At 53.2% G+C, this 21424-nt stretch overlaps 1 protein-coding gene across 2 annotated transcripts in view; it reads right to left on the reverse strand.

The window, feature by feature from the left end:
- SLC4A8 (solute carrier family 4 member 8) overlaps positions 1–21424 on the reverse strand; it is a 62555-nt gene that overhangs the window by 23615 nt on the left and 17516 nt on the right. For both annotated transcript variants that reach the window (XM_084751171.1, XM_084751170.1), the window contains exons 3-13: positions 18770–18925; positions 17956–18091; positions 16552–16712; positions 11585–11773; positions 10742–10833; positions 9725–9882; positions 8843–8930; positions 7857–8003; positions 7086–7186; positions 1427–1601; positions 735–868 (exon numbers count right to left, since the gene is read on the reverse strand). In XM_084751171.1, coding sequence (XP_084607297.1) covers positions 735–868; positions 1427–1601; positions 7086–7186; positions 7857–8003; positions 8843–8930; positions 9725–9882; positions 10742–10833; positions 11585–11773; positions 16552–16712; positions 17956–18091; positions 18770–18925 — 1537 coding nt within the window. The remainder of the gene's footprint in view (positions 1–734; positions 869–1426; positions 1602–7085; positions 7187–7856; positions 8004–8842; positions 8931–9724; positions 9883–10741; positions 10834–11584; positions 11774–16551; positions 16713–17955; positions 18092–18769; positions 18926–21424) is intronic.

Below are 21424 nucleotides of genomic sequence, written 5' to 3' on the forward strand. Positions count from 1 at the left end.
GGATTGCTGTGAGTTCAAGGCCAGCCTGGTCTACAAAGTGAGTCCAGGACAGTCAGGGCTACACAGAGAAACCCTGTCTCGAAAAACAAACAAATAAATAAAAATAAAAAGAAAGAACGAAAAGTTAAAACTCACTCTGGGCACGTTGGTGCAGCCTGCCATCCAGCACTCAGGAGACCACAGTCAGAGGACTGTGAATACAAGATCAGCCTGGGCTACACAGTTAGTTCCAGGCCAGCCTGGGCTACACAGTTAGTTCCAGGCCAGCCTGGGCTACACAAAGAGACCGAGGTACGTAGCTCAACACAAATAGAGCTGGTGAGATGGCTCAGTGGCTACGGACACTGGCTGCTCTTCTAGAGGACCCGGGTTAAATTCCCAGCACCCACGTGAAGGCTCACAACCATCTCTAACTCCAGTCCCAGGGGATCCGACCCGTTCTTCTGGCATCCACGGCACTGCACACACATGGTGCACAGGCAGCACGCATGCAGGCAAAATCCCCGTACACATAAAACAAGGACATGTAAGTGTCAGAAACTGATAGAGTTAAAAGACTCAAGACGCTAAGAATTTCAGTAATGATGAGGGGACACAGGCTCTGGAGGGGAAGGAGAAGTGTGGCTACAGGGGACAACGGGAGCCCACAGGGGCCTGCCCCTCAGGTGTGTGTCTCCTCGTGCCTGCACAGGAGCGCCATGTCCAGGCACTGTCAGGAAAAGCCAGTGTCTTACTTGCAGAACTTGAACAGGATCTTTTCAAACACCAGCACGGGCCCCGTACTTCCCAGGATGGTGAGAGGCTGCCCAGCAAACAGAGAGTAGGCGATCCCAGTCATGGACGCTCCAAACAAGGATTCGATTGCACTCTGAGGAGGAGACAAGAAGTCATTGCCCACAGCTGTCTGCAGAGAGGAGCGGCTCCTCCCACTGACCCGGCTGCCTCGTGTCTTGACAGTCATTGCTGTTTTGTCTGAGCAAGAGTGATGGGTCCACAGTGCCTGATACCCCAGCAAACAGGCACCACTGTAACAATTCAGGTGCCCAACCATCTGCCATGATGCCACAGCTGAGTCAGAGCCGTCAGCTCAATTTGGTGTTCAAAGACATATAAAGAGCACAGTGACGCAGCTCACACCACGAGCCGCCACAGAGTCACTGAATCTTATCCGCAAATGTTACCACTGGATCCATTTCCCATTCTTGGGGCAATGAGCAAGTCACCTCGGCAACCAGCCACTGAAGTGACACCCCTGCAGAAGGGACATGTGCAGATAGGAAAAGTGTGCCCCTCCATGACCCAGAAAACCCAGCCACTCAGGAGAAAGGATTGCTTCCCCAGCATGAACGAGCTAACAGTCCCCCCCCACACACCCCCAAAGGAACTTGGGTGCCACCGTGATGGTTTAATACTAAAAAGTCCTTACTATGCGTCCTTCAGTGGCTTCTCCAAGCAGTCCCCCAAAGGTGATGACAGGGGACATGCAGGCGCAGTACAGGAACAGGAAGGAAGCCAGGCACTGCAAGCTGAGTGCATCGCGGTAGTCACTCCAGTACCAGGGGGCCTTGCGCTTGACATCCAGCAGCAAGCCCCCGAACAGCCTGCAGAGACAGGGCAGACAGGCCTCGCACGCAGTCCCCTCCACACGGCCGCAGACAGACCCCGCAGCAGCCAGGCCTCGCACGAGGTCCTCTCCACGCGGGCACAGACAGACAGAGCAGCAGCCGGGCCTTGCACACGGTCCCCTCCACGCGGGCGCAGCAAGGCCTCGCACACAGTCCCCTCCACGCGAGCACAGACAGACAGAGCAGCAGCCAGGCCTCGCACGCGGTCCCCTCCACGCGGGCGGGCCCAGACAGAGCAGCGCACACCTGAGTGGACTTCAGATGTGCTCAGTGACAGTTGAGCTTCAGTTTCACCCCAAGCACTTACGTCTGTGACCTGGCACAGGAGCTTCTATTACAACCGAGAATGCAGCAGGTGGTAAAACTGAGTATGCACCAAGCATTGAAAAAGTTAACTTGGTGGGCTGGGAAGATGGCTCAGAGGTTAAGAACACTGGCTGCTCTGCCAGGGGTCCTGAGTTCAATTCCCAGCAACCACATGGTGGCTCACAACCATTTATAATGTGATCTGGTGCCCTCTTCTGGCCTGCAGGTGTACATGCAGACAGAACACTGTATACATAATAATAAAGAAATCTTAAAAAAAAAAAAAGTTAATTTGGGTATGCAGGGTACCCACTTATCAATATCCAAAACATTACCGAGAAGGCAGACACTAGCTTGTTTCGGGCTCTAAGCTGTTAGGAGGATATGTGGAAAGCAGCTCAAGTTATTAAAGGTGTCCCAGGCGTGAAGCCACTGCACACTCAGCCTTCCTCCAAGCCCTCCCTCACTCAGCACTTGACAAGTAGAAGACACTGAGCCAGGCACTGGGCCAGGCACTGGGCCAGGGGCTGAGCTGCAGCGGTGAGCCAGACGAGCCAGCTCCTCCTCTCAGAGACTACACGCAGTGCATGACCATGGGGGCTGTGGTAGCGCAGGCTGGGGAGGCCATGTCAGCCCACAGGCCGGGGAGGCCATCTCAGGCCACAGGCTGGGGAGGCCATCTCAGCCCACAGGCCGGGGAGGCCATATCAGCCCACAGGCCGGGGAGGCCATGTCAGCCCACAGGCCGGGGAGGCCATCTCAGGCCACAGGCCGGGGAGGCCATCTCAGGCCACAGGCCGGGGAGGCCATGTCAGCAGGGGCTCAAAGGAAGGACTGGGAGACCGCCAGGCAAGGCAGAGGGACCAGCATGGGGACCCCCTGGGGTGAGACACGTGCTGGCTTCAAGGTGCTAGCAGGAGATCAAAGACCACAAGGACAAAGCTAATAGACAAGGCTGGGGAAACTGAGGCAGCACATCATTTTAAGGAACTCAATCCTAAGAGCATGTTAAGTTACTGAACGCCCTTGCCGCAGTGTGAGGGGAGCGTGGGTTGAGGAGCGACAATGGGGCGGACAGAGGCAGCCTCAGGGAGGAACCAGCCCCGCTGAGTGACTTCCTAGGGAGCAGCCTCAGCCTCAGCACCACAGTGAAGCTACGAGACAGCCCTGGCTCCAGATGGATGGCATGGAAGAAAAAAGGAAAGAAAAGGAAACGAATTGGGACTGCTTTGGAGCCGGAACTAATAACCCAACGCAAACTCTGATTGGGCCCCACATCAACAATAAACTCCAAAGAAGCTTACTGTGCGCTGAGCACGCCATCATTTAAAGAGTGACGAACGGGCTGTCTTGCTGTAGTTGAGATTGGCATAATTGCTTTGAGATTCCCTTATTAAATGAAATACATACTGAAGTATTTACAGGGAAAAATGATATCGATGATTTGGCTTAAAATAATCCAGAAAACATAAAAACAAATGAGAGGAAATAAAGGAAACGGATTTGTCAAAATGTTATTAACAGCTAGTGGGTATCTGGGGCCCTTTATATAATTGGCTTATTTTTACATGTTTGGAAATTTCCATAAGAAGAAAACTACACACACACACACACACACACACACTCACACACACACACACACTCACACACACACACACACACACTCACACACACTCACACACACACACACACTCACACACACACACACTCACACACACACTCACACACACACACACTCACACACACACACTCACACACACACACACACTCACACACACACACTCACACTCACACACACACACTCACACACACACACTCACACACACACACACACTCACACACACACACACTCACACACACACACACTCACACACACACTCACACACACACACACTCACACTCACACACACACACACACACTCACACACACACTCACTCACACACACACACACTCACACACACACACACACACACACACACACACTGTTTTATTGAGGGCATGGTGTCCTTGTCCCCTTCCTCCTCTCCAAACAGCTCAGGAAACTGTGAAGAGGTCAGGACCGACACCCAGGACACAGGCACACCAACCCTGCTCTGCTCAAGCCCTAGGCTGCAGTGGAGAAGGGGGCAGCACAGTGGGAACCACCACGCACTGTTTAACATCCCTGGCTGGCTGTGGTCCTAGAGGAGAGAGGAAGGCCCACCTCAGGACCTGCCTCAGCATCGGGCAAGGGAGCCGTCTCTAGGAGGCAACCTACATCACCCAGGGTCAGCCTCAGGGGTGGGACCAGAGAGATGACCTAAAACAGAGTGCTGTTTTGTCTTCCTGTCTCTGGACAAACAGACCGTCGGGGACCTCTGAGGCGGCAGCGATTACCCGGGGGCAGCATTATTCGAGTGTTACTGGGTCCTACCTACAACAGCACCCTGTGCCAGGGTCCATCACCTTTCTCCTACAACCCTCATCCGAAGGGTGTTATCCTGAGAAAAGAACCTCCTACACGTCACTGAGGCTCCTTGAGATGCTCTCACAGCTCACGGCCTCTGTGGAGGCGTCTGTGAAGAGCAGACAGGAGCTCAGTGAGGGAGACACCACCCAACTGCTTAAGATGGGAAGGGAATAGAATGACTAAAAACTATAATTTATGATTACTTCATTTTTATTTTTTGAGACAACTTCTTTTTACTATGTAGCTTCACCTGCCCTGGAACTCGATTTGTAGCCATGTTGACCCTGAACTCACAAGGGATGGGTATGAGATGACGAGCCCCTCCTGAGGAGCCGCCCACACGGGTCCTCTGCAGACAAAGCCCACTGCTTCTACACAGGAAGCAATCCCAACCTCGTGCCACCATCCGGAGGCACCACTGATGCACACCAGTGCCCCACGTAGCCTCTTCACACCATCCGGAGGCACCACTGATGCACACCGGTGCCCCACGTAGCCTCTTCACACCATCCGGAGGCACCACTGATGCACACCGGTGCCCCACGTAGCCTCTTCACACCATCCGGAGGCACCACTGATGCACACCGGTGCCCCACGTAGCCTCTTCACACCATCCGGAGGCACCACTGATGCACACCGGTGCCCCACGTAGCCTCTTCACACCATCCGGAGGCACCACTGATGCACACCGGTGCCCCACGTAGCCTCTTCACACCATCCGGAGGCACCACTGATGCACACCGGTGCCCCACGTAGCCTCTTCACACCATCCGGAGGCACCACTGATGCACACCGGTGCCCCACGTAGCCTCTTCACACCATCCGGAGGCACCACTGCTGCACACCAATGCTCCACGTAGCCTCTTCACACCATCCGGAGGCACCACTGATGCACACCACATATCCTCTTGTACCTTGTTCCTTCCTGGGAAGTAAACTTCTAGTCTACGTGCTAGCTACCTTCACCTACCACAAAGGACTCTTCCTTGGGCACCTGGCTTTAAAATATTGGCCTGGAATTGTGGATATTTTTTCCTGAGACACACACCTTACACAACACCCATCCTCCCACCCTCAGGGCGGTGCTCCTCCTAAAGCAGCGACCCAGCGTTTGCTCATCCCTCGTCCATTCCACGCTACACGCTAGATCCTGCTACCTGTGCTCATTCACTCATCAGACATGGTGCGCCTGCCTGAGGCCCAGCACGTGCCGAGCACCAGCAACACAGGGGAGGATCTGACCTTCTGAAGGCAACAGTCTAGCAGGAAGCACGAGGCAAAGAAGAATAAAGATGTGTGACATGGTGTGACAGTGGGGGAGGGGAACCATCAATACTGCAAGTGATGTGTGACGCGGTGTGACGGTGGGGGAGGGGAACCATCAATACTGTAAGTGAGTGTGACGCGGTGTGACGGTGGGGGAGGGGAACCATCAATACTGTAAGTGAGTGTGACGCGGTGTGACGGTGGGGGAGGGGAACCATCAATACTGTAAGTGATGTGTGACGCGGTGTGACGGTGGGGGAGGGGAACCATCAATACTGTAAGTGATGTGTGACGCGGTGTGACGGTGGGGGAGGGGAACCATCAATACTGTAAGTGATGTGTGACGCGGTGTGACGGTGGGGGAGGGGAACCATCAATACTGTAAGTGATGTGTGACGCGGTGTGACGGTGGGGGAGGGGAACCATCAATACTGTAAGTGATGTGTGACGCGGTGTGACGGTGGGGGAGGGGAACCATCATACTGTAAGTGATGTGTGACGCGGTGTGACGGTGGGGGAGGGGAACCATCAATACTGCAAGTGATGTGTGACGCGGTGTGACGGTGGGGGAGGGGAACCATCAATACTGCAAGTGATGTGTGACGCGGTGTGACGGTGGGGGAGGGGAACCATCAATGCTGCAAGTGATGTGTGACGCGGTGTGACGGTGGGGGAGGGGAACCATCAATACTGTAAGTGATGTGTGACGCGGTGTGACGGTGGGGGAGGGGAACCATCAATACTGTAAGTGATGTGTGACGCGGTGTGACGGTGGGGGAGGGGAACCATCAATACTGTAAGTGATGTGTGACGCGGTGTGACGGTGGGGGAGGGGAACCATCAATGCTGTAAGTGATGTGTGACGCGGTGTGACGGTGGGGGAAGGGAACCATCAATACTGTAAGTGATGTGTGACATGGTGTGATAGTGGGGGAGGGGAACCATCAATACTGTAAGTGATGTGTGACGCGGTGTGACGGTGGGGGAGGGGAACCATCAATACTGTAAGTGATGTGTGACGCAGTGTGACGGTGGGGGAGGGGAACCATCAATACTGTAAGTGATGTGTGACGCGGTGTGACGGTGGGGGAGGGGAACCATCAATACTGTAGAAGTACCTGATGGCAGCCACAGAGAATGCCAGGCCTCCTCCCCCCTCAAAAAATTAAGGCATCCAAGTGGTGGAAAGAAGAAGTGGAGAGCCCAGGAGGAAGGTGTCGTATTCACGTCAGAGGAAAACTACATCTGGGAAGGTCTGGAGGACAGACACGACAGAACAGATGGTTCAAGAAACCAGAACGGATGAATGACATATTGGACACATTTGCAATATGTGCGGTAGATGGTCCCATTCAAAGTGCTCAGACCCCAGGGTGCCTCAATCCTTAGCAGGGCCTGCCAGTGAGCAGCGGCCAGCGTGCGGCGTCTCAGGACTTACCGCCCAGTCCGCTCAAGTTCTGGCCCACTGTGCCCGCCGTGTGCTTCTGGTTCCGTGTGGCAAATGTTTCCGTTTGGAACTCCAGGCATTTTCCTTTTCTCCTTTTGACAGAAGACAACAGAATGATCACATCAGCACCTCTCCATCCTTGCTGGTAACAGGATAACCCAAAAGCCAGAAAAACGGTTCGACGTTTGTGCTTCCGAATATATTTGCTGATTTGATGCAACGGACGCTCCCAGGGCAGGGAGACATGTGCACTTATGTACAAAAACAAACTCCCCAAGAATCTGATTCCTAACTGTGCTTTCCAGAAACAAGATAAGACATAAACTCCAGTTTCAAATCTGCTGTCCCTGGAATCTTATTGTCCTTTAAAATCCTGCCCTAGAAGGTCAGTTAATTCTATAAACTAGAGGTAAGCAAGAGCGCCTGGGGGACGCCGAGCTTCTGGGAAGGCCGGACACAAGTGGATAAAACTCCTGGCTTCACGTCCGGCACATAGAGGAGATTTCTTCCCCTAGTTTGTCAGAGAACGTCTTGGGCCTGTTCGCTCTTTCATGACACCGTGCTTTTTCTCTCTTCGTTACTGTGCACACGACGTGCTTCCCAGAGGCACTGTCCCTTTCCCCTCTGTCCGTCTACATCAGGCCTTCCAGGTTTGCCTTAAAATCCATCCCCAGGGGACACTAACATCCGACCCTTGCTGCTAATTTTTAATTCCCAGTCTGACAGTCACACGCTCCCCACTGGCGTGTGAGCCTGCATTACCTGGGAAGGGACGTTCTTGGGCGGCTCAATTCTGATGGACGGGTCCCACTCCCCGGGAGGCAGCACCGTCACCTGGTCCAGGAACTCATCAATTCCCGCCAGGAGGTCATCTCGCTCCTTTGCTTTATAGGCTACGTCATGAAAAATCTACAGAGACGGGAATAAAAACGAGCAGACTAGGAAATCTCAAAAGTACTTTAGATACAACCGTCCCCAGTGGACAGCGGTAAGCGGACGCAACCTCTTGGTTTTTATCTGTCATGGAAGCTAAGACATAGGACTTAGTGCTTAGCAAAGAGCACAGCATTTAAAAAGGAACCTAAAGCTCTGCGATTGCCACAGAATAAGCTAGACACACAGGACCCTGTTAGTCACGCTCGATGGACTTGCTGGGGAACTTCTGTGAAAGAAGCAGTGAGGCCCGCACACTTGGCCCACGCCTCCCTCTGCCCGCTCAGGTGTGTGTGTGCCCGGGGAACAACGTTACACAGGCCTCAGCAGGACACGTGACACTGCCTGAGGGCACACCCTGACCAGGGTCTCCTTTCCATGGAACGGGAGTATTTCTTTATGCAAATAACTTCAGTGTGTTTAACTGACCATATTCTCTGGAAAATTACATCAGGCGTCACGAGTTACACTCAACATGAACCTGCCCGTTCTGCTTGGCCACAGTAATTCTCCCGGGAAATGGCTTCTCTGCAGCCCTGATTATTTTAAAAAGGGAGAGCTAAGTGGCCATAGTGATACATGCTTATAATCCCAGCAGTGGGTGGTCAAAGCCAGCCTGGGCTACATGTTAAGAACCTGTCTGTAAATAAACAAACAAATCAGAGATAGCAAGAAAAGTCTCCCAGAGAGGGCTTGGCTCTCCCTTCCCTGAACTGCCTCTCAGCAGGCACTGTGAGTCATTACTTTATCCCCAGCAATGCTCACAGTCTATGGAACAGAGCGAACACTCAGGACTTAGGAGAGGCGGCGGGTACCTCGTCTGTCATGATGGTGGCCATGGACCTGCCGATCTCATGGTACTGCTGGCCTTTTCCCACTGGACCCAGTAAGATAAACAAAAACCTGCCAAAACACAAGACAGGGAGTTATGTGAGGACAGAGACCGGCTCCTTGTCTTCTCAAACAGCAAAGCTCTCTCCCTCCCGCCTCACAGAGCATGTGGCTGTGCCTCCAGGAAAAGGACTAAGGTGTCACTGAACACCACTATGGTGTGGCCTAACAGCATCCGGAGCTGTTTCTAAGACATCACTCAGTCGCGTGGCTGGCTGGATTTCTTAGAGTTACCATAGACACAATTCGTGGCTACAGAAAGATGCCTTTCACAACACTGCATCGCTGTGCAAATTCAAGGTTATCTAATTCCCATTCCTGGTTCTCATAAGGAAACAACACGCAGGCTGTGCTGGCCGAGCCCCAGGGAGGAGTCTGTGCTGGGCATCTGAACTCTGTAATCGTGGGCTCTGAATCACCGCGTCGCGACCTCAGGGCACAGGAACAGCAAGTCCTGCCAGCACCCTATGGAAAGACAGCTGTACCTTTGCCTAGAGAGGGTTCCCTGGATAGCGCTCTCCCAAACGAGGAGAGGGAGCCTGAGGCCTCCCAGTGTGACAAGCCACTCACCCCTGCTCTGCTCTTTCACTGTCCCCTGGTCTCCATTTCCAGGCCAACAGTACCTCGGGGTCACAGTTAAAAGCTGCAGCTACTCCCAGCCCCGCCCCCCTCCCCCCCAGCCTCCCCAGCTCACTGAGGGACTTAGACACTGCTCTCCACGCGGCTGACTCTAACATCTGGGACTAGCTAGCTCACCTGCGCTCACACAGATCTGCCCCACGTAGGATGCCCTGCCCGGAGCGTACCTTGTTGGGATGGGCACCTCTGTCAGGCCTGAGAGGAGCACGGCTGGAGACAGCCTCACAAAGGCGACAATGGGCCGGTCCAGAGTGTCCACCTCTCCAACCAGGACGTTGGAGGCCTCTGCCCCAGTGGGAATTTTTTTCATGAAATGAAGATCCACCTCAAAGTGGGAAAGAGCCTTCTGATAACTCGAGACCCAGCATCTTTAATGCCAACCCCCCCCCCCCATTTCACGCATCACTCAGGGTTATAAAAAAAAGGCTTCTCACTGTTCTATTTGATCTTTACGAAAAAACTCTGAATGGAGTTAACACAGGCTGTATCGGTCCCGCTGTTCAAAAACCAAACAAGAAACAAAGGGACTACACGTGTGTCCACACGTGCTGCAGCACGTGTGTGGAGGGCAGAAACCACATGTGGGGATCAGTCTCTCCCTGCACTGTGTGGGTTTGGGGCTGGACCTCAGATCCATAGGCAGCAAACACCTTTATGCATCGAGCTGCCTCATGAATCCAAGAACTCTGGTCTGAATTTCACCCCATCATGGTCCTCAGAGAACAGCTCCATGCGAGCTCTGGGTCACGTTATTTCTCTTTTCAAATACCTAACTGCACGCCCGTGCACCCATCACGGCCCCTAAGAAGAGGCTGAAATCTGAGGAGCATTAGGAGCAGCTGCAGATGCAGCTGCGAAGTCTTGTCATGGCAACGTGAAGCTAAAAAGGTACCTGCAGGACGTCAGGCAGCAAAAGTAACCGACGACCTGCGGGGTCTGGGAAGCCGAAGCCTCCCTGGTGTCTGTCTTTGCTCACTGGTCAAGGACACACTAGGTAGCCAGTGCCACCCAGGCAGGGTGTGCGGAAGGCTGAAGGCTGAGAGGGTGGGCGCCCCTTTCCACAGAAGCAGCGCTGGTTGTGGAGGAAGGACTGCGGGACACTCAAGCTGGCCAGATCCCAGCAGGCCCTGGGCTCCATGACAGACAGCCTCAGGCCTGAAGCCAGCCTGCCATGCCTCTCTCACCTTGCTTAGATCCACAGGGCTGTGTTCACAGTTCACTCCATTTTTCACTTCCAGGCTTGTGGCTGGAGCAGACTGTGGAGATACAGTTTGCCCTGTATGGAAAAGTCAAACAGAATCCGCTGGGCGCTTGCCCTTTCCCCATCGTCACAGCAGCGTGCGGCCACTTCCGCCTGTGTCCACACGCACTCAGGGGTAAGGGGAGGCTTCAGCACCTTCCCCACCTTCACCACAGTCGAGACCCTCTTTCTGTTCCCTACGGTGGCAGTGACCTTTAACCAGGTGCACGAGGACCTCTACAGAGAACTTGTCAGAAACAGATCTCTGGAAAGGTCTGCACTCTCTAATTTAGTTAATGAGGAGACTATAAAACAATACAGACTAGGCCCTGCCAGCAGTTAGCAGCTGGTAGAGTTTGACCTGCCTGCACCTGGGCACAAGCTTTGGCCATAAGTGAACTCACAGAAACCCCATGATAAAGGGGAGGGCAGGCACGCTACTGTCTTTAGTTAATTGAGACGTGAGGAGCTTTAGTCTGTCGCCCAGGCCACGTACTCTCCGGGTGTAGAGCCAACAGGGCAAGCCTGGAAGCCTGTTACACAACAGTATCTTGTATCTAAGGCGAGACGTTTGCTTAATTGAAAAAGGCAGCTCTGGACTCAGGTCATCATCAGCGTGGGTGTTCTCCCTGAAGCTCCCTTTTCTGAGCCCAGGGGAGACATGGGTACCATTCCCCAGCCACCCAGCTTGCCATAAAGTATCTAAGCGGCTCGGGCTCTTCAGCATGCCCGGCTAGTCCCCGGATGTCTCATCAGTAAACAGAAACCAGCGCTCACAAATCCTCACCGTCTCTATCCATGGAGTGTGGGTCTGACTGCTTCTTGCCAACCTCAGCGAAGGAGCGGACGATGGGGATGAGGTTGTTCCTCCTCTTCTCGTTCTGATGGTGGTGTTTTTTGAGAAGGGCTTCCCGCACTTTAACCCTCATACTGTCACTCAGGTCGCTGAACAGTTCTTGTTGGTCCAATATCAGGTCTAGAAAGCAGGCATTCTCATGAACACTCAAACCGAGAGTCTGGGAACCCCAGGGAACGGCTCATGTGGCTGGGGAAGGGGCCAAAGGCAGAGGTAGGCAGCTCCCTAGGGTCGCCCAGGTGACCTCAGCCTCCTGCCTGAAGGAGCATTTTGCTACTGTAGCTGTGAAGCATCGTCCTACACTCATATAACAATGAAAACACATCTTTCAGTCAGGGGCCTCACTATGCTACCTAAGCTGGCCATGAACTCCTGGGGTCATGTGATCCTCCTGCAAAAATGGGGCTTACAGGGGCTAGAGAGACGGCCCAGTGGTTAGGAGTACTGGGTGCTCTTACAGAGGAGCTAGGTTCGATTCCCAGCACCCACATAAGGATCTCAGATGGTCCTCACAGCCACCTGTAACCCCAGCTCTGAGGGCAACAGGCGTGTGGTGTATGTGCAACCAAAGCACTCACATATATAAAACATAAATATAAAAACGTTTTTAAGGTTTAGATGGTAGCATACACTGCTGTGCTTAGCTCAAATCAGTGCTCTGGGGGACAAACCCTACTGGCATCAAATACACGCCCAGAACCACACGACAAGCTTTACCTCTGTATCTATGCCATCCTTATTAAAACCCCAAAAGGCGGATAGTTTTATGACAATTTTTTTAAACTCTATCCTTGAATGTCCTTATTTTTCTCTTTATGTATACAAGTGCCCACGGAGACTGGAAGAGAATTTCGGATCCCCTGCAGCTGCAGCTACGGGTGTGTGGCTGGGAGCCACACAGTGTGAGCGCTGAGTCCTCTGAAGAGCAGCAAGGGCTCTTAACTCCTGACTCAGACCGTTCATGCTGACAGAAAACCAAGAGATGACTGTTCCAGAAGTGCCCAGCCCTCACGTCTGCTAAGCTGAGGAGCAAAGGGTCCATAGCCAGGACTGGCTGACTCGAAGGCCCGCGACTGCCCTCTTTTCTATTATCCTTTCCTCTACGGACTCAGCACAGATGTACGTGACAGGAACGCTGCAACTTCCGAACTCCAGTGCCCATTTGAAAGTAGAACCCGTAAGAAAGTTTCATTGGAGCAAGAGACAGCTCAGTGGTTAAGAGCATTAGCAACTCTTCTAGAGGACCCAGGTTCAATTCCCAGCACCCACGTGGCAGCTCACAACTGTCTCTAACTCCAGTTCCAGGGGATTTGATGCCCTCTCTGGCCTCTTCAGGTACCAGGTGTGCATGTGGTACAAAGGCATATAGGCGGGCAAAATACACTCATGTAAAATGAAATGATAAAACATAAAAGTGTACCATTTAAATTAATTCTCTGCTCACCCCAATTACTAGCTTTTAAACTACCAAGTCCAATGGTCTGAGTGGGTGTGGGGGGTGGTGTGTGAGGTGGAGTGTGTGTGTGTGCAGGGGTGGGTGATGTGGGTGTGGGGGGTAAGGTGGGAGGGTTGGGGGTGAGGTGGGTGATGTGGGGGTGTGTGTGAGGGGGTACTTACTTGGTCCTGTCAGCAGGACTCTAGATCCATGTGTAGAGCTTCCGGCTCCCCATTTTATTCCTAGTTCCACTATTCCTGACCCATCTGCCCTTGGTTACACTGCATACAGCCTCCTCACCGCCCACCTGGAGCGTCTGACTGACTGACTCAGCAGCTGCTTTGAACATGTGACCCTTCTGTCTCTGTGTCCCAAGAGGCGGGATTCCAGGTGTGACCCACCACACCCAGACCACCATCCTGCATGGTTAACTCTTACATTGGTTGGCTTCATCCCTCATGACAATCATGCTTTGGTACCCTTCATCTTGAAAGGAAAAAAATTCCCACCCCAGGCCCCTCTTCTATCTACCATTTTTAGCTTTTCTCTTCTCACTTAAAAATCCTAGAAGAAAAAAAAAATCCTCAATCAAAAAACACCTATAGCTGCCAGATGCTGGAAGGACCTAGGAAAAACGTTCCCACTCTGGGCCTCAGAGAAACACAGCCCTACCTAGAACTCACTCCAGATCGCCTCCAGATTTATTGCTTGGTTGGTTTTATTTTGAGACGAGACCCTGCCACAAGCCCAGGGTGGTCTTGAACCTGACCTACCTTAACCTCTGAGCCCTAGGATTACAGTACAAGTCACCACGCCCAGCTTTCGTGTAAGCCACCGCATAGGTGGAAATGTGTCACAGCGGCCCTAGGAGCCTGTCCCCACTTGGAGCACTCCTGAGCCTCAGCCTCCAAGGATGACACTCTTCTCTCATGCAGCCTATGGCCATCAACTGCAGTCCTCGCCCCATGCCGGCCTCAGTAACCCCAGCCACCTTTAAGACTGTAAGTACAAAGCGCCTATGAGCTGGTGACCGGAAGCTACATTTCAGTTCAGCTCTGTCTCCCAAGTGTCACTTCAGCCCTGGTGACACAGACACCTCCATCTGGATGCCCAGGACACCAAGAACTCAGCAGGCACAAAACTAGCCCATCCTCTTCCCTGCTGATCTATCTCCAAGTCTCCAGCACAGGCCAGAATCCTAGACTCTTTCCTTTATGCCCCAAGCCAGTGTGTCAGCTGTGCCCATTCATCCTGGCGCCTGAGCTGCACTGGGAATCACCCCTGCCTGCCGCTACCCACGCGCAGCTGGACTATTCCAATGGCCTGACTTCTCCCTTCAACTCATACCTTACCCTCCTTCTTATAGCTAATCTGAGCAGGCAGCATCCTGCCAAGACTTGGCCAAGGGCTCCTCACTTTTGATGATTATAATGGCACTAGCTCCCTGGCCCCCAAAACACAGCACACCCTTTCTTAGGGACCTTCACAGGCTTTTAGACACAGAGCTACAAGTCAGTGAAGGACAGATGTGACCTTTTGGAACACGTCTAAGAATGGAGTTGTGAGAGATTTCTGAGTGCTTGTGAGAAAACTCCAGGAAACCAAGACAGGAGTCGCATGGCCTCAGTGTCTTTGAGAACACGGCCTGGGGACTTGCTTCTGTGCCCCTGCGGGCAGGAGGACACGGCCTGGGGACTTGCTTCTGTGCCCCTGCGGGCAGGAGGACACGGCTTGGGGACTTGCTTCTGTGCCCCTGCGGGCAGGAGGACACGGCTTGGGGACTTGCTTCTGTGCCCCTGTGGGCGGGAGGACACGGCTTGGGGACTTGCTTCTGTGCCCCTGCGGGCAGGAGGACACGGCTTGGGGACTTGCTTCTGTGCCCCTGCGGGCAGGAGGACACAGCTTGGGGACTTGCTTCTGTGCCCCTGCGGGCAGGAGGACACGGCTTGGGGACTTGCTTCTGTGCCCCTGCGGGCAGGAAGACACGGCTTGGGGACTTGCTTCTGTGCCCCTGTGGGCAGGAGGACACGGCCTGGGGACTTGCTTCTGTGCCCCTGCGGGCAGGAGTGGCGAGTTTACCTCACGTTATTCACCATGCCTGGCTATTATCTGTTTACATGCCTCCATGGAAAAACATGTCTGGCCCGGGCCTGCCACGTGCGGCCTGCCCGTGACTGTACGCTTTACGCACGTGCCTCCTCTTAACCCCCAGCATCTTGGCATCTAAGTTGTATAAACTGTCTGATGCTCATTTGTGGACTCCATTCTCCCAGGTTCCACCACCTCTAGAGCAGTAAACAGGACCCTAACACTGAACCACTTTTTTCTTAAATTCCACTTCTCCAGGTACACCTGGCCCACCACCTTTCAAAGGAGTGCACACAGGACTCCCTCAGTACTGTCCCCAAAGGCCCTTGGAATAGAGAAGCCATTAGCCTGCCCAGCGGGACAGTCAATCTGGAGGGAAAGGTCCCCCATGCAGCCAGGCGGTCTCCAATGCTGTTCCCAGAACACAGTAACTGTGGGAACCAGGCCCGGCTGGGCTGCCTGTCTGTCTTGCTGTTTCATGTCCTGTTTCTAGCAATTTCCATGTCTGTGTTCACGTTTGTTGGTTAGCTAGTCATGTTTACTGCTCTGAGAACGCACCCCTCCCCTCCTCAGGACTTTTCCTCCTGTGTGCAATCACCTCTTGCGGGATTTCACCTGCAAGTGGCATTCCTGTTTTGCTGCCTATAAAAAGGCTCTTTGGACACTGAATAAAAGCTGCCGCTGCTGCTGCTCTATTAACATGAAGGACCTGCTGTTTTAGTGTGTGTGTGTGTGTGTGTGTGTGTGTGTGTGTTAAATCTACAGTCCTCGCCCTTGACTCGGTACCACGGTGGCTCCGGCGCCACAGTAACCTAATATTCACTCACATCTGCAACCCTGTACATTGTGGACCCCGCACATCTGCGGACCCCGTCAGATGGGTCAACCCTGCATGCCACACTGAAGCTCGGGAAAGCTATGGCTCACTTTCCTGCATATCTGCTCTAGATGACATATTTTGTGCATTTCAATCTTTAATTTTCTTTTTAAAGTCGTTATTACAATTATTAAGCATGTGTGTGTGTGTGTGTGTGTGTGTGTGTGTGTGTGTGTTGAAGACGTGTGCTATGCTGAGCTCCCGGAAGTCAGAGGAGAACTTTCAGAAGTCGGTTCTTCCATCCTGGGCTTCTGGGGCGTAACGCAGGTTGCTGAGCTGGCATGACAAACGCTTTCACCCACAGAGCCATCTCAACAGCCCTTTAATTTTCTTCCTTTCTGGCTTTGCTGTTCTGTTTTGCTTGAGATAAAGTACTGATGTACAGTTCAGGCCTGGAGGCTGTCCTTCTCCTGCTTCAGGGTTACGGGTGTGCGCAGAATGCTTGGCCTCAGGCTTCAGAGTTTACCCAGAATTCCTCCGCCCTCGCTTTACCCTTACCTGAGATTTCCTCGATGCTGTTTGCACGCATGTCCAGAAGGACAGTGCCGTTGATGAGGCAGCTCCTCAGCTCAAACAGGCTGTGCAGGGAGAGGGTTGCCACGTAGGGCTTGCTCCAGCGTTCCCCTCCATCCTCAACATCCTCCTCGAACTTCAGCCACCTGCAAACGCGCCACAGACAGAAGATGGGGTCCTCAGCGCAGAGCGCTAACACCTGGTCTGGGGGGGGGGGTCCTCAGAACAGAGCACTAACACCTGGTCTGGGGGGGGTCCTCAGAACAGAGCGCTAACACCTGGTCTGGGTTGGGTGGGGCATGGGGACGGAGGTGGGGGGCGTGGGGGGGATCTTCAGAACAGAGCGCTAATGCCTGGTCTGGGGGGGAGGGGTCTTCAGAACAGAGTGCTAACATGGTCTCTGGGGGAGCTGTCTTCAGAACAGAACACTAACACCTGGTCTGAGGGGGCAGTTCTTCAGAATAGAACATTAACACTTGGTCCAGTGTCCAGACACATTAGTAAATGCAAAAAGCAAGTGTAAACTGGCGGTGGTGGCGCACACCTTTAATCCCAGCACTCGGGAGGCAGAGGCAGGCAGATCGCTGTGAGTTCGAGGCCAGCCTGGTCTACAAAGTGAGTCCAGGACAGTCAGGGACTACACAGAGAAACCTTGTCTCAAAACCACCCCCCCCAAAAAAAAACAAGTGTAGCACAGCGCAAATCTAATTCTGCTTTTATTTAAAGACAAATTTAAAATTATAGACTATATATGTACAAGGCCCCAAACCTATTCCTTGTTTACCCCTGGCATAGCAGGACTGAAGCTGCCATTCTCTTTCTTTTCCGTATCTTCTTTTTTTTTTTTTTTTTTTTTTTTTTGGATTTTCGAGACAGGGTCTCTCTGTGTAGCCTTGGCCATCCTGGACTCACTTTGTAGACCAGGCTGGCCTCGAACTCACAGCGATCCGCCTGCCTCTGCCTCCCGAGTGCTGGGATTAAAGGCGAGCGCCACCACGTCCGGCCGTATCTTCATTTTTTAAATGTCTATAATAAGCATGATTTTTAAAGCGCTATCATTTGGACACTGGCAAACCATGTTCATAAAACAGTATTTTCATCAGTATTCTGTACAACTTTAGAAACGTACAAAGACAGAAACACAAAAGACCGACTGTCTTTTCACTTGGTATCAGGCCAAGTAATCTGTTTAACTTAACTCTCCCATGGATGATATCAGTCCACAGGAGTGCATGCCCCACACCACATCGACCAAAGCTGGAGCCAGGCTTACCCCACCGCTGCAGCCCCAAGAGGCCAGTGGACTGCCACGCCCAGGGCCTCACCTGGCGGTCTCCTGCCACGCCCAGGGCCTCACCTGGCTGTCTCCTGCCACGCCCAGGGCCTCACCTGGCGGTCTCCTTCCACTCGGCATCTTCTCCCTCTTTCATGCAGATCTCGTCCAGCTCTGTGAACAGCTCATGAGGCGCGTGCTCGTCGTCATCCTCGGTGCCAAGAATGAACTGAACGCGCTGGGACGGGGTGTCTGGGAAAGCAACCAGAGACAGGCTCGCATGTCACCCAGCCTCCAGGTCAGCGCGACGCCAGCGCTCCACCTAGCAGCTTTGGGGCCACACAGAAGACGGCCTTTGTGCTGAGAGCAAAGGTTGCTGTGGAAGCCCATCCACAGGGAGCAGAGCTAGGAACAAGGACCACTGGCAGACACTAGAAACCAGGGCTGGAGAGATGGTTCAGAGGGCTAGAGCACTGGCTGCTCTTCTGGAAGTCCCAGGTTCGATTCCCAGTACCCACGTGGCAGTTCACAAAGGTAACTGCAGTCCCAGGAGATCTGACACCCTGTTTCTGGCCTCCAAGGGCACCAGGCATGCATGTGGCACACAAACATACACGTAAGCAAAATACCCAAACACCTAAAAATAGTTGGTGGGGGTTTTCTTTTTTTAAGTTTTTTAGAGATCAGACAAATTTTAATAAATAGAACTGGTTAATTCTCTAGCAAAAGATTATTTATAGTGTTGACAGGGGTGGTGCAATGTAAGTTTTCAGGAGGACCTTTATAATTCTTAGAACTGTTCCTTCCTCCTGGGAACCCTAGGCAAGGGCTAAAGAATCAAGGCCCACTGCCCGTGTTCCTTCTACACCCCGTGAGTCACCACGTGCCCCAACCACAGATGCCTGCCCCCCTCTCTCCCCAGGGTGTTACCGTGGGCCAAGGCTTCAGCGCCTTCTTCGCCCTGGCTGGCTCCTTTGCCCCGCCCGCCACCGCCACGTCTGCGGTGCTTCTGGCCATGAGTGCGGTGGTGGCGATGGCTCTGCCGGCCCAGGGGCATCCGAACCCCGACGTACAGAGTTCTGTGACCTGGACAGAAGCACATGTTCCACGGAGAGACCTTTTTTTATAAAAGGAGTCTGCATAATTAAGACCACAGGTGTTTGTACCATTCATTTCTGGACCGGTTAAACTTCATAGTCTGCCCCTCCCCCTCCCCCTCCCCCTCCCCCAGGGCTAAAGGAAGTAACCACAACGTTGCCAGGGTCATCCTCTGTCCTGCACATGGCTGTAAACCTCACAAGGTGCTGTGACAACCAAAGGAAGGAAAGTGTGCTTTATTATACACTAGCTGTGAGAGAGCGGGTGACCAGCATAGCAGGCCCTATATTAAGGCATGGAGGGAAACTCAGCCCCAGAACAGCTGAGCAGGCAAGGCCAGGGGGAGGGGGAGAGGGAGGGGGAGGGGAGGGGGTAGGGGAGGAGAGAGGGAGAAGATCAGGAATACGACTTACAAACTGTGAATATATGTTACCTTTTGCCATTAAACGGACAATGAATGTGAGCGATTTTAAAGACACAATTCCTGTGTGGTAACTGTGGCACGTCTTGGCAGACACAGTTGGTAGTTTAGAAAAGTAGTTAAGGCCAGTTTAGGGCCCAGTCAGCCTGCCTGGTCAAAACTCCATTTTCCCACCAGCTGTATGATCATACACAAGTCCTCAGTTTCTTTTGATTCACTGTTTTGTTTGAGACAAGGTTTCTCTTTGTAGCCTTGGCTGTCCTGGGCTCACTTTGTAGACCAGGCTGGCCTTGAATTTACAGCGATCCTCCTGCCTCTGCCTCCCGAGTGCTGGGATTAAAGGCGTGTGCCACCACGCTGGCCTATTTCAAACTTTTAAAAATTCCGCTGCCAACACTGCCGCCACCACCCAGCACTTGATTCATCTTTTAAAGGGAACATTGAAGCTCGCTCTCTCTCTCGCTCTCTCTCTCTCTCTCTCTCTCTCTCCTTCATTCTGTCTTTCTTTCACTCATAGGCTTGTCAAAAGAGGTAACTAACTGCCAGGAGAGCGCTCCACGCCGTGCCTGTAGACGTGCAGTGGCCGCGCTCTGCACTGCAGACTTCTCCATCAAGGACTGTGCCGGCCACTTCCGTTCCTCACCAAATTCTTGTTCTACTTCTCCAGCTGTGGCCTCCGCCCCTGCCCTCTACTACAGCCGTCCACAGTAAGGACATCAGATGGCACCTGGTCACCGTGTCTCTGTCACAGCACGCTGTTCAGTGAGTCAGGCTCTGTGGGGAGCCCAACACGGATCAGGCCGCCTCCGTACCCCTCTTCCTTGCAGTTCTGCGCTCCGGTAGCTGTTGGCTCTCGTACCACTGTGCCTGACAGCAAACGCATTTTCTGCCTTGCATGAGAGTTGAGCAGCTGCCTCACTCTGCACCTGTGCCTTCCTCAAGGTCCTGGTTCCGTCCTCCTCCAGTGTCCGTATTAAGGGAACATGCCATCCTCCTCTCACCCCACCCCCAAGGACCAACCCCAAGGCCTTGCACTTGCTCTACAGAGCTCGGGGCAAACAATTCTACCACAGACTCTACCAACCCCACACCATGTTATACAGAGTCACTGCTCCACAAATGCTCAGCATACGGACTATCTTCCAAGTGCCTCCCCAGATTATAAGCCTTCAGACCTCCCCGGAGTCTACAGACTGACCAAAGGGAGCCTAGAATCTGAAAGGGGCCACATAAGGGCTGAGCAAAGTGACGGTGTCAGGATGAAGTGTTTGCCAGAGTGCGTGAGGAGAGCCTAGCTGACTGAGCGCTTTCGTGTGCAGTTAAAACCTTCCACCTTGGAGAGGCGCTCAGTAAGCCACAGGATGAAACAAAGGCGAGAAGCAACACAGACGGACGTTGTAGGAAAGGCGAGACTGCTCACCTTATAGGGAAGGAGTCAAGCTCAGGGCATGAACTGCAGGACCCCTGAAGCTGACCTTGTGCAAGGACCACCCCCCTCCCCTTACATAAATAAGCTGTAAGGATTGTGGAGAGAAACTCACAGACCTACTGAGGAGCCTCGAGGAGGCTCAGGCCAGTCCAGCACCGAGCCACAGTCAGGTGGCTTGGAAGAAGCAGAGCTCAGCAGAGCCCCTGAGCTGCCTGAGACGCTCTCACCACCAGCAGTGGCCTCTCTCTCACTGCTTCCCACACTCTCCCAGTCCCTTCATCCGTCTGGCCAAAGTAACAGAGAGCAAACGCGGCCTCGATCTACCTAGATACCACTGACCTCCACAGAGCCACCACACGTGCTCGCAGTAACAGACCCTGAGGCTGAGACAGCTCCCAAGCCTTCCTTTTCTCTGGGGCCTACAAGAGTTTGATGCAAAACCCACAGTGGGAACGCATCGCGTGCTGCATGCTGTCTGAGCATCAGAAAGCTGCACCGCAGCCTTCAGCGTGCAGGGGATGTGGCAGCTGTCTCATGTGTGGAGACAAACAGGGTTCTTACTAAAGCTGCACTGGACAGGACCTTCCTCCAGGGTAATGGGATGCCAACTCTGATGAGGACCCGTGCTCAGGCAGGA

The sequence above is a fragment of the Acomys minous genome (genome assembly GCF_964271855.1).
Source record: "Acomys minous genome assembly, chromosome: 12".
Lineage (NCBI taxonomy): Eukaryota > Metazoa > Chordata > Mammalia > Rodentia > Muridae > Acomys > Acomys minous.